Source organism: Ruditapes philippinarum, unplaced genomic scaffold (genome assembly GCF_026571515.1).
Source record: "Ruditapes philippinarum isolate M1 unplaced genomic scaffold, ASM2657151v2 ctg8_1_1_1_1, whole genome shotgun sequence".
NCBI lineage: Eukaryota > Metazoa > Mollusca > Bivalvia > Venerida > Veneridae > Ruditapes > Ruditapes philippinarum.
The window spans coordinates 118172-133219 of record NW_026856049.1 but is presented as its reverse complement, the minus strand read 5'-3'; the positions used below and the strand labels follow the sequence as shown (position 1 = coordinate 133219).

The window sequence follows — 15048 nt, the reverse complement described above, 5'->3', positions numbered from 1 at the left end:
GTAGAAAAGTATGAAAGATATTGATATGAATCTTTGAATACTTGTTGCACAAGACAAGGGACATTTTCCTGCAAGCAATGTTTTTTAACTTAAGAAAATAGGTAACTGATGGTGATTGGTCTTTACAGAGGAGCATTAACACAGCATACCGTGATTTTGTATTTTGCGAAAACAGATTTAATGGCTCTGCTGATTAAGGCTAAATTTTGTATATGAATTATCATCTAATTTAAGCCATATGATTAGTAAATTTCTCTATGTTTTTCTTTGCAGCAACAAAAGAAAGAAGACTTGTGGCTAGGCTTGCTCTTGCATTGGGAACCTGTTCCAAAGTGGTGAGGAAATCACTCCCTTTGTCATCTTTAAGCTCTTTATTTATTACATTTTAGAACTGTCAACAAACTGCTTCACTTCATTGTCATGATCAACCAACATAGTTTTTCTTCTAGGAATACTTATAAGTGGTCTAATTTATGAGATTTTTTTAGTCCCCTACCAGTTTAAACAGAGGGAACTGTGGGATTACCCTTCATCCCCAGTCATAACTTTAGAAATACAAAAGCTACATTGATGCTACTTGCTATGTGGATAGAAGGACATATGGAGATTAAGAGCATTATTGTCTGTCATATGTCTGTCTGCCTGTCTGAGCTTACATTTAGATACTTTTGTGATTAGAGGAATCTAGAGGAATATTTCTATAATTTAACCTTCAATGTCAAGGTCATTTATGAATGAAGGTCAACGTCTGTTTGGTTAACTTGAAGGTCTATCCTAAAAGTAATGTTACCCATAACTTTTTCATAATAACAAAAGGTCATGACGCTGTCAAGTTATATAACTGTGTTCTTTTGGCGAAATTTAGGTCAATAACTGAGTAAATGGGTAAACATTCTTTTGAAAAATTTTTACTGACAAGAATTTGGGCTTGGGACATTTGTGTTTAACAAGCACTTTCTTGTTCTTCCTTACTTTACTGCTTATTGCTCCCATCAACTTATTGTTTATCTTCCATGCATCTTGTTGATGACCTTAGAAAAAGCCTGGCCAAAAATATCATGATGTATTTTTAGCAAGACTAAACGTTAAGTGAAAATGAATTCCTATAGACAAAGTGGCATGCAGGGATATCTTTGCTAGTCCTGTGGCAGTTCAAGTTCTGTCTGGACTATTTATACCATCCATGAAGCTTTACTATCAAAATGAGATGAGCATACAAGTAAATATGTTCTGGTTCATTGATTTATCTGCAGATTTCATCCTTTTCATGTCCTTCATTAGTCATTCTTTATCTATTACACAATTCATAAGCTAGATGAGGGATTTTGTTGAAAATGTTTTGAATGATAGTATAAATTGAGAGGATATCCTGTAAGAAAATCACAAATGATCAGATAATTTAAAAATTTGGTGTGGGCAGGAACCATGACAGAGTTTGCATTTTAGTAGATCTTTAAAACTGTTCCTTCCCTCTACACCTTTCTTTCATGTTCTTACTAGTCTCATATGAACACCTAAACATTTTAGACAGATATGCAATAAAAGGACAATGTGGAGAACTTGTATCCGGTAACAGACTGAAATGCTGTCATAAACCATGCTTTAGAAAATGATTTTAAAGCAAAACTTTATAATTTCAGAGGGCATTTAAAGAAGATGAACTGGCCAGTTTGTATGATAATTTCAGAAAGCTCGACATTCTAGCTGACCTTAGAGAAAAGTAAGCCATTTTCTTCATTTGAAGTAAGATGACACATAGTTCATACTTCAGTTTTGTGATGAAAATATGTTTCAAGTTGAACTTGATTTTTATACCCCTGGGCAAAAAGCAATTGAACTACCAAATAGGGATAGGAGGCCATAAGGAGTAAACAATGTTTTATTAAGCCATGTTATTACTGTTTAAAGTAATACTGTGTATAAAAATTATGCCAATAGCAACAGATATTTAGTTTAGTTTAGTTTACACAGACTGCCTCCGTGGTCGAGGGGTTAGAGTCGATGACTTCTAATCCAGTTACCTCTCTGGCATGGGTTCGATCCCTGGGAGATGCTTTGGTAGTTTAGCACAGAGGAAGGTAGTCTAGTACTGGTGTAACTCTCCAGGAACGATGGTTAGGAAACTACCCGCCTATATGACTAAAATACTGTTGGGAAAAGGCGTAAAATGAAACAAACAAACAAAGACGTACATGTACAGAATTCTATTGAGAGACCACTTTATTAAGAGACCACAGTTTGGTAGTCCCTTGAGTGGTCTTTTAATACAATGTCAACTGTACATGCATTTTCTTCTGATTTTTTGCTTCATTATATCTGTATGATCTGAAATATCTTTATCTAAAATGTATGAAATGAATTTATGATATAAGGAGTAAATTCTATATTTCAGAGTCCGTAAATCATGTGACTGCAGTTTTCTGTATTTCCATCGTGTGATTATTCCAATTTACTTGACAGAAATGTTTGAAAGTGTCACAGATACACATAGAATACATGTAAGTCTGCTGTAAATGCTAATCTGCTGTAAATGCTCAACATTTTGTAACTTTTTATGGTTCAGGCATGTGAGAAGTTTCGTACAAAAGAAGTATCGGTATTTTTGTTATAAACACTTCTTTACTCTTGCATTCTTTAAACATTGGTATCAAAATACACAGATGTTCAAACAGACAAAATTTAAGTGTCAGTTCAGCAGTAGGTATTTTAAATCACTAAGATCTTTTTTGTCAAAATGTGACCATGTAAACATTGGGGCTTCCATCCTTGTAACTATGCACAGAAATACTGCCATATGAGGTTTGTAAAAGGGTATTTAGCTCACCTTAACTGGCTCAGGGTGAGCATTTGGACCATTGAATGTCTGTCACCTATCCTCAATCCGAACTTAGTTCCTTAACACTCTAGCGGTCACATTTTTGACTCAGTTGTCATCAAACTTAATCAGGATATTTGTCCCAGTAATTACTCAGATGAGTTTTTACATTGGTAATCTCATAAACTAGGTCACAGGGGCTCAAGATACAAAAAATCTTGTTAACACTCTAGTCGCTTCTGCTTGGATCCAAATATCCTGAAATTTGTCAGATAGATTTGTTTTTATGACCCCTAGCTCATGTTAGAATATTGGTATTTCCTGAATGACATCTTGACACAATTGAAGCTAAAATTTTGAAGTTATTTGCACACAATAGGAATAGCTCTAGCATTTTCTTGCAGACATGTAAATACATATAGATTTTTTTTTAATTATGAGGCTTCAGTCAAAACTGACTTGATTACTGATTGTTGCTTTGAAGAATTGTGACCTTTCCTATCAGTGGCTCTTAGGTGAGCAATGTAGGGTCATCATGTCCCTCTTGTTGATGTATGTAAAAATAAATAATTATTTTCTGCCCAGTATATAGTTGGTGCATTACGTGACAGTGTACAACCAATGATGTATGTGAGACATCTGCCATCACCACAATACCTACTGGATTCCTACAATGAAGAAATATACAGCATGATAAAGGAGGTATCATTAAAAATACCCAATTTCACCTTAATTTTTGATGTAAAAAATTAATGTAATATTGTCTTGTTGGATAATTAAAATAATTATAAGTTTTGACTACAACAATAATTTAATATAGAAGGAAAGGTGTTTGTGTTTATATAACTTAATTGCTTTGTTTATAGTTCCAGTTTATGAAGAAATACAAAGAAAAATCAGCGCTTTTGTCATTACTAACTCATCACCATTGGTTAACCTTTTTAGCTTGAGTACCATATAAGTGGTTTTTTTCTGTGGTGAATTTATTTCTGCGTATTCTGTGGTCAGTTTCAGCACCCCAGAAATAAAAAGTCCCAGAATATTTCTCCATGTTTTGATTTTTAACCTATTACAACATGTGTCCTACATTATGACCTGTGTTGTTTAAAGTTACAACAACTAACGGAATATAATTGTTGGCGGGTCATCGAGTACACATTTCCACCATATGTAGACAATGTGTCAAAATAAATTGGATCATCATGACCACCATAAATTTGCAATATGTTGCATTCAACACTTGGTTATATTTTGTCCTGCGCTAGATTAGTTGTACTGTTCATGTATAAATGTGATATGTTAACATTATAAAATGTTATGTTTTATATATTGGCCATTAATTTTATTAGTGAAACATCTTTAATATAAAGAAGTATGTTAAGGTTATATTACATAGAAAATAAGCAGCTTTTGTGATGTTTATTTTAGAACCTGCTAGAGCCTCTATGTCAGGGTATAGAGACCGATCTACGTCTACATATACATCTACACCTTCAGCTAGATGATAGAAACCCATTTAAAGTAGGACTAAAAGATCTCTCCCAACTACTCAAACTTACACCTATAAGACTGTTTGACAGATATATCAATGTAAAAGGTATTTTAATACATTAATAAATATCTCTAAATGATATTATTGTTTTTGTGTCACCTGGTACAGAGAAGCGATGACAGATAGCTATAATTTCTCCTTCATATGTCTGTCCACCTTACAAAATAGGGAGGCGGCCATCTTACTGTAAACAGAACAAAAGATAACAATAGAGCAAGGGACCAATAGCCCTATAATAAACAAAAGGAAATTACAAAAGAAAGGGGCCCTTTATCCCAATTTGGTTGGGCGTCTGTCCATCTGACATGTACATACATTTGGGTACTTAGGTGGCTACAGGAATGTCAGGTAACTGTCTCTTTGTCTCTTTTCTTTGATGTCATTCATTCCCTAGGCTCTTATGTGACTATGTTTTCTTTATGTGGCTAGAAAGATAGAGTATATGTGTTGGACATAAGGACAATGTCTTGCCAGCAGGAATCAGGTCCCTACCTCATAGGTCAAGGTCGCACTTGTAAATCAAAAGTCATGAATGAAAAGTATGAATTTTTGTAAAAGTACACCCATGTTTGTGTTGCGTCAACAATTCTGTCATTCCTGGATAGATTTAGAAATTATTATGCCTAAATGTGTTTGACATAATGACAACTTTTTGCAAGCATAAATCATGCCCATGGTCACACTTGTATTCTAAAGTCATGATATGAATTTTTCAATAAAGTGTATTAATGGTTGTGTCTGGTCAACAATTCTGCCATTACAGGATGGATTTTAAAATGATTTTGCGTAAATGTGTAAGACATGATGATGTGTCGGACATAGGGGTCGAGTATCAAGTTCAAAGGTCAAGGTCACACTTGTATGACAAACTTTACAATAGTGAATAGATTGTCTTCTTTTATGGATGGACTTTGATTTATAATTATGCAATAATTATGCATAAATATTCAGCTTATTAAGATGATATTTTTAGCTAAGAAGCCCAAAGGTCAAGTATATACTTAAGGATTATTAAGGATTTGAATGTAAGAAGTCATGATATGACATTGCATTGATAGTCATGTCTGGTCCATGTCTTTTTGTCATTCAGTGACAGATTTTATAGCTCGGTTTAAAGATATGGTTCTTTAAAACAATTTGTTATGAGTTTGTAGCTTAGGTTTATAGTTTCATTAAAGTACATCAGTGGTTATATCCAGTCATCAGTTCTGTCATCATTGAATGGATTTTCAAATAGCAAGGCCTATTTCTGTGGCACATTAGGAAAACTTGTAACATTGAAAGGCCAGGTGGGCAGTTTTAAAGATGATGGTTATACAATGTCAAAATACGTCATTGATGGTTATGTCAATTCATATTTATGTCATTCATTCACAGATTTTTTTTTAATAATTGGGAATAACTGAGAATATGAGAAAATTTTTGTTAAAGTTTCTATATGATTGAAATACACTTTTTATAGTAACTGTGCCTTTGATGCAAGTCAAGGTCATGGTTCCTCTGCTTAACCCTTCTTGGTGGTAAAGTATGCTTTTATACCTTATTTCAGCATATGTGGAGCATTACTTGAACAAGACATTTTATAATCTGACTACTGTGGCCTTACATGACTGGAAAACTTATGGTGAAATGAAGAACATGGCAGAACAGAAATATGGTCTAACTTTAGTAGACACTCACCTGCCTAGTCAAACACTAGAACAGGTTAGAAGCTTGTATTTAGCTCAACTATTTACAATATACCATTTAAGAGCAATCCTATTCAGGGCTTGGATGTCTGCATCTTACTTTCATTTTTTTAGTTCACCTGAGCTGGATCACGAATATCAGGAAGACCTGTGTTCAAATCCTGCCATACTCTTATGCAAGCTGGAGTACTTTGAAAAACTTACTATATAATTTGATTAACTTTAATATTTGGCTGTTGGAATGCCTTTTCCTAGGTGTTGGACATGTGAGCTTTATCAAACTACATGTTCTGTATTACTTCCAATACTTTAAAAATTGACTAATACTGATGTATATTTATATAACAGGGGTTAGATGTGCTGGAGATCATGAGAAATATCCATGTGTTTGTCTCCAAGTATCTTTACAATCTCAATAACCAGGTATGTATAAATTATATCATTATGTATGATGGGTATTTCATGTAAATGTCATCATGTATGATAGAGGTGTTCTATAAATAACATCATGTATGATAGAGGTGTTCTTTAAATATCATCATGTATGATAGAGGTGTTCTATAAATAACATCATGTATGATAGAGGTGTTCTATAAATTACATCATGTATGATGGATATTTCTTGTAAATAACAATAAGATTACATAAAAATGTAAAATTTCTTGCTGCAAAGTAGATTATTTTAGATTTTTTTTTTTACCAAGACATAAATCATCTCCGGGACACCTCCCTGAAAGACACCTGATTTCCGTGACAATCCTGGATGTCTGGGACGTTATGACATGTATGTCTATGTCACTAAAAAAATATACACAAAAAAAATCCATTTATAACTAAACAACCATGAATATTGAAAATTGATAAATTGATTTGTATGTATCACAATGTAAAATATATATCACTAAACTTAAGTTAAAAAAAAAAGTCAAGAAACTTGTGAAATCCCCATAATAAATTGTAGTTAATTTAGCGAATCTATTTTTTGTGATATTTATTGCATGCCAATATAGCAAAAATTAGATACTCGCAAAAAAACCCCCTGATATAGGGTATACTTTGATGATATTAAATAAATTGTAAATGTGCTACATTACTTTCAAAACTTAGAAAAAGTTAAGCCCATCAGCTTTGCTTGGTAGGTAAGAGTGAAGGTCTAATGATATTAAAGTTATTGATCTTTTGAGTCTTGGGCAAGATACACATTCATAATTACACTTTGAAATAAACATTTTGTATGAAATAATTTACACTACAACTGTGATCCATATAGAAATGTAGGCAGTCACTGTCACCATTATTTTACTGAAATACTATTAAACAGTGACATTAAAACCAATATTAAGAACTATAAATTAAAATATAAATAAACTGTTTCATTACTGGGATCCTACGTATTGCCGGACAAAATATGAAGTCTTTTATTTGTAACCTTTATTTAAAATAATAAAAAAGAATGAAATTTTACCCAAATTAATTTTTGGTTCTTAATGCACGTAAACATTCCTTTATCAAACATGGAATTAAACATTCGACCGTAGAAATGTGTCTTTAAAGTAGGGCATTATAAGAGGAAAAAATCGTGTAAACAACTCAATTTACCGGACGGTGGTTTCAAAAATATTTGAAGTCGTGAATTGAAATTAATTCTAAACAATCAGCAAGGAAACTACGACTATTGAAATTTGAAAAACCCAGTATGTCACTAGAAATAGATTCGGCAGCCATGCCTGTTGTGAAGAGGCCAATATATAGGGTGTATCTGAAATTAACACTATTAACTCAATTAACGTATTGATCCTTTATGATCCTTAAAACGTATGAAACATTTTAATATTAAAATGGAATTCTGTTCTACAGTCCCCTTTTGATCATCATGTAGCATGTTACAAAAGCCATAGAATCTATTTCATTTATATTTCATGTAAAGTTTCCTCCCATGGGCATTACCCGTTTCCTTATATGTTTATTAATTTGCACTTCTTTGTAAAAGACAACAACGAGATACTGTTTAGACTTAATTTAAAATAACTTTTTATCATTGAAATATGTTAAGATTGTCTCTTGAGGTAACGTTGAAAAGAATTGAAAGTAAAACCTATCTAAAAACCCCATTAAGGGTCTCCATATTCGGGCCTGCGCAGAACATATTATTCCCCCGCATGACCAGGTCATGAATTAACTAGTAAACAAAAGGGCATGTTAGTCGATAAAGAACTGAATCAACAATATTTACCTGAGAGTGGTTTTGTTGTTATTTACTTTGAAATAGAAAGTGTGTGTACGATTCAGACTATATGATTTTTGAATCAAAGCAAAAAATAAAGCCTTATCTTACAGAAATAGATTTTGTCCGGTAAACTGATTGTCCGGTAAATATGTAGGATCCCAGTAGATCTATTCTAATATTGTTTTATGGAAATCTAGAAAGTCAAAATTCAGAAACAAAGAGAAGGCACAGTTCAGTCAAGTCAACTTAAATAAAACCCCATGTTAAACTATTATTATATTTCACTGTGTCCTTATTACAATATATATCTATCTAAAAATGTCTGAGCAATAATTATAATATACATGTGTTACAGTGTATTAGTATTTTACTTGTAGCCTGTCTTTTGAAGAATTCCTTGGAGGAGTTAACATTACTAGTTTCTTAAAATGGTATTTGATCTTGTAGATATTTGTGGAGAGATCGAGCAACAATAAACATTTAAACACCATCAACATTAGACATATAGCAAACTCCATCAGAACTCATGGAACTGGTATAATGAATACTACTGTAAGTAATATATATCATTTACAGCTTGTAATTAGTCAAAGGTGAGAAAAAAATGAATGAGAAACCTAAATTCTGGTTGGTTTACTTTGGTACGAATTGTTGAGGTGAAATAGTTATTTCAATTTGAAACTAAAATTAAATTGGTCTGAAGCACAAAGTGATAACTACGGCATGTTTTGTCATATTTACATATTTTTAGCTGACCTGGGCACATAGTGCTCATGGTAAGCTATTGTGATGGCACTTTGTCTGGTATACAACATTCCCTCATGGTAAGCAGGACACTAGCATGTGAAAAGCATGGCACAAGCAATGGTTTCTTTATAACAAAATAAAAAATATTTCTTTCTTTTAAATCGCTAGTTTTAAGCTGTTTTGAAAACTACTTGCTGTTAGGTTTGTCGTTAAACCGCTGTGTCAGAAATTGAATGTCAGCTTTGTATTTACTGATCTTTGATCAGAAAATACAAAAACCCGAAAATATGACCACACTCTGGTGACAAGACTTGGTTCAATTGTATCTAATGTAATCACCTGTACCTGTATTCTTTATTACCTGTAATATCTGTACTCATACATGCAAATAAGGATTAAACTATGCGTTAAAATACATGACAAGCATTGGCTAATACTTGAGTCTTACCCAGAAGCTAGTTTTTGCAGAAGTACACTTTTGCACTTATTTTAAATGCAACCACTGACAACTTTGTTATTTGATTTTAAAAGGCTTCATTTAATTGATTTTATCATTCAGTTTGGGATATCAATTCAACATATATGCTTGTTTTTCAATGTTCAATGTTTGAATAAAGAAATTGTGTAACCAAACTCATATCATGGTTTCCAGGTTAACTTCACATACCAGTATTTGAGGAAGAAGTTCTTCATTTTTTCACAGTTTATGTATGATGAACATATCAAATCCAGGCTTATTAAGGTATGCTTTTTGATTTTTGTTATTTACAAATAAATATTGATTTTAAATTTTCATTCAATTCAATAAAGTAATGATATGACACAGTCAATAAAATAATTCAAGGACTAGCCACACTACACATTTATATTTGGGAGTGGGGTATAGATATAGTTATCATCTTTTGTTAACAGTTACTGGTTGTAATGAAAAACAGAATTCACTTAAATAACCATAGACATCTTGCAAACTGCATCGCAATTTTAATATGGCCACATTTTTAACGTGTAGCTTTCACAGTAGCGATGACATATGGGGATCACTTATCCATTGTCTAAGTCTCACTTCCGAATAGGGGGTCATTTAACTGTAAACAGAACAAAAGCGAACAATAAGAGTTCATTTCGTATCAAAAGAGGAAGGTGCCAATGGCTATTTATTTAACAAAAGAAAATGACAACAGAAATGGCTGTTTATCTCATTTTGGTCACACATCCATCCGTCTGTACGTCCGTCTGTCCATCCGTCTGTCACAAAACTTGTACGCACCTCTCCTCAAAAACTTAACATAATACATATGTAAAGTATTTTAAGCAATAGCTTAAAGCTTCTTTGTGTTACCTTCCAAAAAATAGTTGACTTTGGATTAATCTTTAAAACCATGTGCTTTATATAAAATACTATTTATTCACAGGACTGGAAGTTTTTCAAAGAAAACCATATGCAGACAGATCAAAAGGTAGGATATACACTTACTAGAAACTAAACTTGAGGGATATTATGTTTCTATTGTCTATTACAATGACTACATTTTTTAAGCTTACCTGAGCACAGCGTTCTTATGGTAAGCTATTATGATCCCCTCCGTTTATTACAGTCAAACGTGTAGTAAGCGACCGCGCAAGGGAAACACCCAAAATGGTCGCTTAATGAAACGGTCTCTGAAGACAAAGCATGATATAAAAGTCAAAATTTATAAATGACATCTTTCTTTTGCGGTAGGAATGTTTTTCAACCTTATTTATATAACGCTCTGATAATCTAAACGGATGCTAATGTAAAAAATAACTTTCTGATATTTATTGACAAAACAGTTTTGATCCATTACGTACATGTTTGACATTTTTCAAGAATTTTTCAACTTCTCCGCTGTTTTTAGCTGTCTCCAACACAAAAACACTAATAAGTGAAGATGTTTTATGTTGTGCATTTTTAGCTCACCTGTCACAAAGTGACAGGGTGAGCTCTTGTGATCGCTTTTCGTCCGGCGTCCGTCCGTCCGTAAACTTTTGCTTCAAATGACATCTCCTCATAAACCACTAAGCCAATTTCATCCAAACTTCACAGGAATGTTCCTTTGGCGGTCACCTTTAAAAATTGTTCAAAGAATTTAATTCCATGCAGAACTCTGGTTGCCATGGCAACCGAAAGAAAAAACTTAAAATATCTTCTTTTAAAGAACCCAAAGAGCTAGAGCTTAGATATTTGGCATGAAACATCTTCTAATGAGTGTCTACCAAGTTTGTTCAAATAAAAGCCCTGGGGTCAAAATTGGCCCCGCCCCAGGGGGTCATTGATTTTCCCTATATGCATATAGTAAAAACTTAAAAAATCTTCTTTTAAAGAACCCAAAGAGCTAGAGCTTAGATATTTGGCATGAAACATCTTCTAATGAGTGTCTACCAAGTTTGTTCAAATAAAAGCCCTGGGGTCAAAATTGGCCCCGCCCCAGGGGGTCATTGATTTTCCCTATATGCATATAGTAAAAACTTAAAAAATCTTCTTTTAAAGAACCCAAAGAGCTAGAGCTAAGATATTTAGCATGAAACATCTTCTAGTGAGTGTCTACCAAGTTTGTTCAAATAAAAGCCCTGGGGTCAAAATTGGCCCCGCACCAGGGGGGTCATTGATTTTCCCTATATGCATATAGTAAAAACTTAAAAAATCTTCTTTTAAAGAACTCAAAGAGCTAGAGCTAAGATATTTAGCATGAAACATGCTCTAATGGGTGTCTACTAAGTTTGTTCCAATTAAAGCCCTGGGGTCAAAATTGGACCCGCCCCAGGGGTCATTGATTTCCTTATATGTGTATAGCAAAAACTTAAAAAATCTTCTTTGAAAAAACCCAAATAGCTAAAGTTTAGATATTAAGCATGAAACATCTTCTAATAAGTGTCTACCAAGTTTGTTCAAATAAAAGCCGTTGGGTTAAAATTAACTCTGTCGGGGGGGGGGGGGGAGGTCATTGTTTTTCCTTATATGTGTATAGCAAAAACTTAACATCATGAAACACCTTCTAATGGGTGTCTTAATTCCAAGTTTGTTCAAATAAAGCCCTGGGGTTTAAACTGGCCCTGCTTTGGGGGCCTATATACAGGTGAGCGACCTCGGGCCATCATGGCCCTCTTGTTTAATAAATTGAAATAAACAAACTACATCTAATTGTAACAATTTATTTAATTGCTGATCAAGTTCAAGGTCAATTCAATGTAGTCTAAATATCAACAAGTCAAGCGTATACACCATCTAAGTAGGGGCGGAGCGTTGCATTGTTTAATCGATACTTAAGAAATAATATATCTCAAATGCTCAATAACATCACTGTTTGGAGTTCGGATGCGGGGAATTATATCACGAGGGCGTAGCCCGAGTGATATAATGATGCGCATCCGACCGACAAACAGTGATGTTATCAAGCAATAAAATCATTGATTTCGATATATTATTTCGATTCTAACACGACATCAATAAATAAATCCTGCTGTACATGATAATTAGCTAAATTGCGTCTGATTTGTTTCCGTACTTATTGTCAGCGTGTCACATTTTTAGTGGTCACGTGTATAATGATTACGTCACATGTCTAAATATAGAACGTCAAACAGTGATTTTATAGCATAATAACACACACTTTCAGTTCTTCTATGTTCAATAGGGAAAAATGCGTGTCGTGTTAGAATATTGGATAATACACGTCAGGCGTATACTTAACTTCATTTGCATATGCTAAAACGGTTTGGGAAATAGAGTTTTACACACATTTATATGTTGTGTTTTGATTGTTGACACTTGTGACATTACGAGGTGGCGTTCTCTAAAAACACAATTACTTGACATGTAAATTGGTTGTTTGATAAAAAGATTGATCTCAATGAGCTGACTAATTAGCGGTCGCTGGTTGCGTTGAGCAAAAGTCCCTTAATACACGTGGTCGCATGGGCAAGTTAGACTGTACTTAGTTATGCTTTGTTCGACTTGAACAAATTTTTAAAACAAAATCATCAAAGCCAATGACTAGATATTAACCAAACAACAGAGGAATAATCCTCAGGTGGTCATATTGGTCTGGCCATTTGTATAAGTATGTCACAGGGCCAGAAAAGGGATTTTAAAAAAGCAAATTTCAAAAATCTTCTTGTCTGAAAGTACATGGCCCAGAGTTTTGGTATGTGGTTGAAAATATTATATTATTATATAATATGAATAAGGCACAACCTCAAAGTGAGCTCTTTGAAAGAATTTATAGATCTAATACATTTTATTATTATGACCATATTTAAACCCATCGGTGGCTGCACATTTTTTACTACACATTTTATGACTACAATACATTTAGAACTGCACACTTTAGGCCTTACAATTCCCTCAACACTACCATACACTATATTTTCTTTCAAAAAATACGGTCATATCATGTTAAATATGCTATCTAAATTGAATCTGCCTGTCAGAGAACATATATTCACTTTAAATCCAATTTCGGGATAAATAATTTCATTTCGGGAAAAGGATATCATGAAACAGGACATTGATGTCTATTTCTATTTTCTTTATTTTATTAATAAGTTGCATGTAATGGTAATTTTTTTGTCAGTAATTTATCAAAAAATGTACTATATACTTGAATCAGTCAAAATTTTATGTACTTTACGATTAATTAATCAAACGATCATGAACACGCTAAGATTTAAGTTTTGGGAAAACTTAAGTTTGCCTATTTATGGTTATTAGCATGGGGATCCAAATATCAAGTTGAATGGGAACCATAATGAGACAGGAGACAAGAAAAACTGTTTCCCAGTCTGCTTTGGTAAACAACAGTGCAGGTTACCTGCCAGTACTGATTCCTGGCGTGCTCCAAATATAAGAGGACGGGGAACCAAAATAACCTCTAATGAACAGCAGGCAAACTTATTACCCATAATTTTGCTGTATTTAAGGCAAAATATTACAAAACCATCACTTGGAGGTACTCGCGTTACTCGAGTTATTGCCCTTGACTAAGTAATAATTTTCATCTTGTGTTGCAAATGGCCCAAAATTTTTTTTACCTAGTCATGAAACTTTACAGAAAGGTTTGTCAGCATATCCAGTTGTGCACCTGGGGGTTGCTTGTTCAAACCTGTATATTTATTCAGAATTTGTAGAGTAATTGCCCTTGACTTGGTAAAAAGAGTAAAAAGTGCTTGAGCTACAATCACAAACTTTACTACAGGAATTTTGATCAGCATGTGAAGCTGTGCACCTGGGGTTTTTCGTGTGGATTTATTCAGTTTTGTTAAGAGTTATTGCCCTTGACTCAGCATCAATTTTCAATTTGTGTCGGGCACAGCGGTCAGCCCAAAAAGTATTTGACTTTGAGTCATGAAACTTAACAAGAATGTTGGCCAGCATGTGTAGATATTCACTTGTTGGTGGGGGGGTGGGGTGGGGGGGTTGCTTGTGGATTTTCATTTACCCTTGGCTTAATAACAGATTTGAAATTTTCAACTTGTGTTTTGCATAACTCAAAAAAAGTATTTGACTTAGAGTCATGACACTTTACAGGTCTGTTGGTCAGCATGGGTAGTTGTGCATCTGGTGTTTTGCTTGTTTTTATTTTCTTTTAAGCATACATTAGGATATGAAATTGAGATTTGACTTTCCTTGGAAAAAATCAAGATAATTATTGGATGTTGTTTTTATGCCCCAACCACTTTGGGTAGGGGGAGTCATGTAAAATTTTCTTTATCTCTATCTCTCGTACTGTTCTGCTGTACGTCAGTAAACTGACAAAATAGAGGAGTGTGGGGGGGGCATCCGTGCCCTATGGACATATTTCTGGTTATTGTTTTGTTGTTTAGAGCTTTGGTTTGCAACGTGTTTATTATTGTTTCATATAAAAAAATCTTATACATGGAAAGATATGATGAAGCTTCATGCAATTATTTGCTCTGACATGAGCATTTATGTTTCACACCACTAAATCATTTTTTTTTTTTGTGGTTGAAAGACCCATTTGGAGTGAGAGACAATACTTGG

At 33.6% G+C, this 15048-nt stretch overlaps 1 protein-coding gene across 1 annotated transcript in view; it reads left to right on the top strand.

Moving 5' to 3' along the window:
* Positions 1 to 15048, top strand: part of LOC132745249 (WASH complex subunit 4-like) — a 73879-nt gene that overhangs the window by 38068 nt on the left and 20763 nt on the right. The window contains 10 exon segments of the mRNA XM_060734113.1: positions 274 to 335; positions 1641 to 1720; positions 2393 to 2498; positions 3401 to 3517; positions 4244 to 4412; positions 5917 to 6071; positions 6404 to 6478; positions 8730 to 8834; positions 9682 to 9771; positions 10442 to 10486. Coding sequence (XP_060590096.1) covers positions 274 to 335; positions 1641 to 1720; positions 2393 to 2498; positions 3401 to 3517; positions 4244 to 4412; positions 5917 to 6071; positions 6404 to 6478; positions 8730 to 8834; positions 9682 to 9771; positions 10442 to 10486 — 1004 coding nt within the window.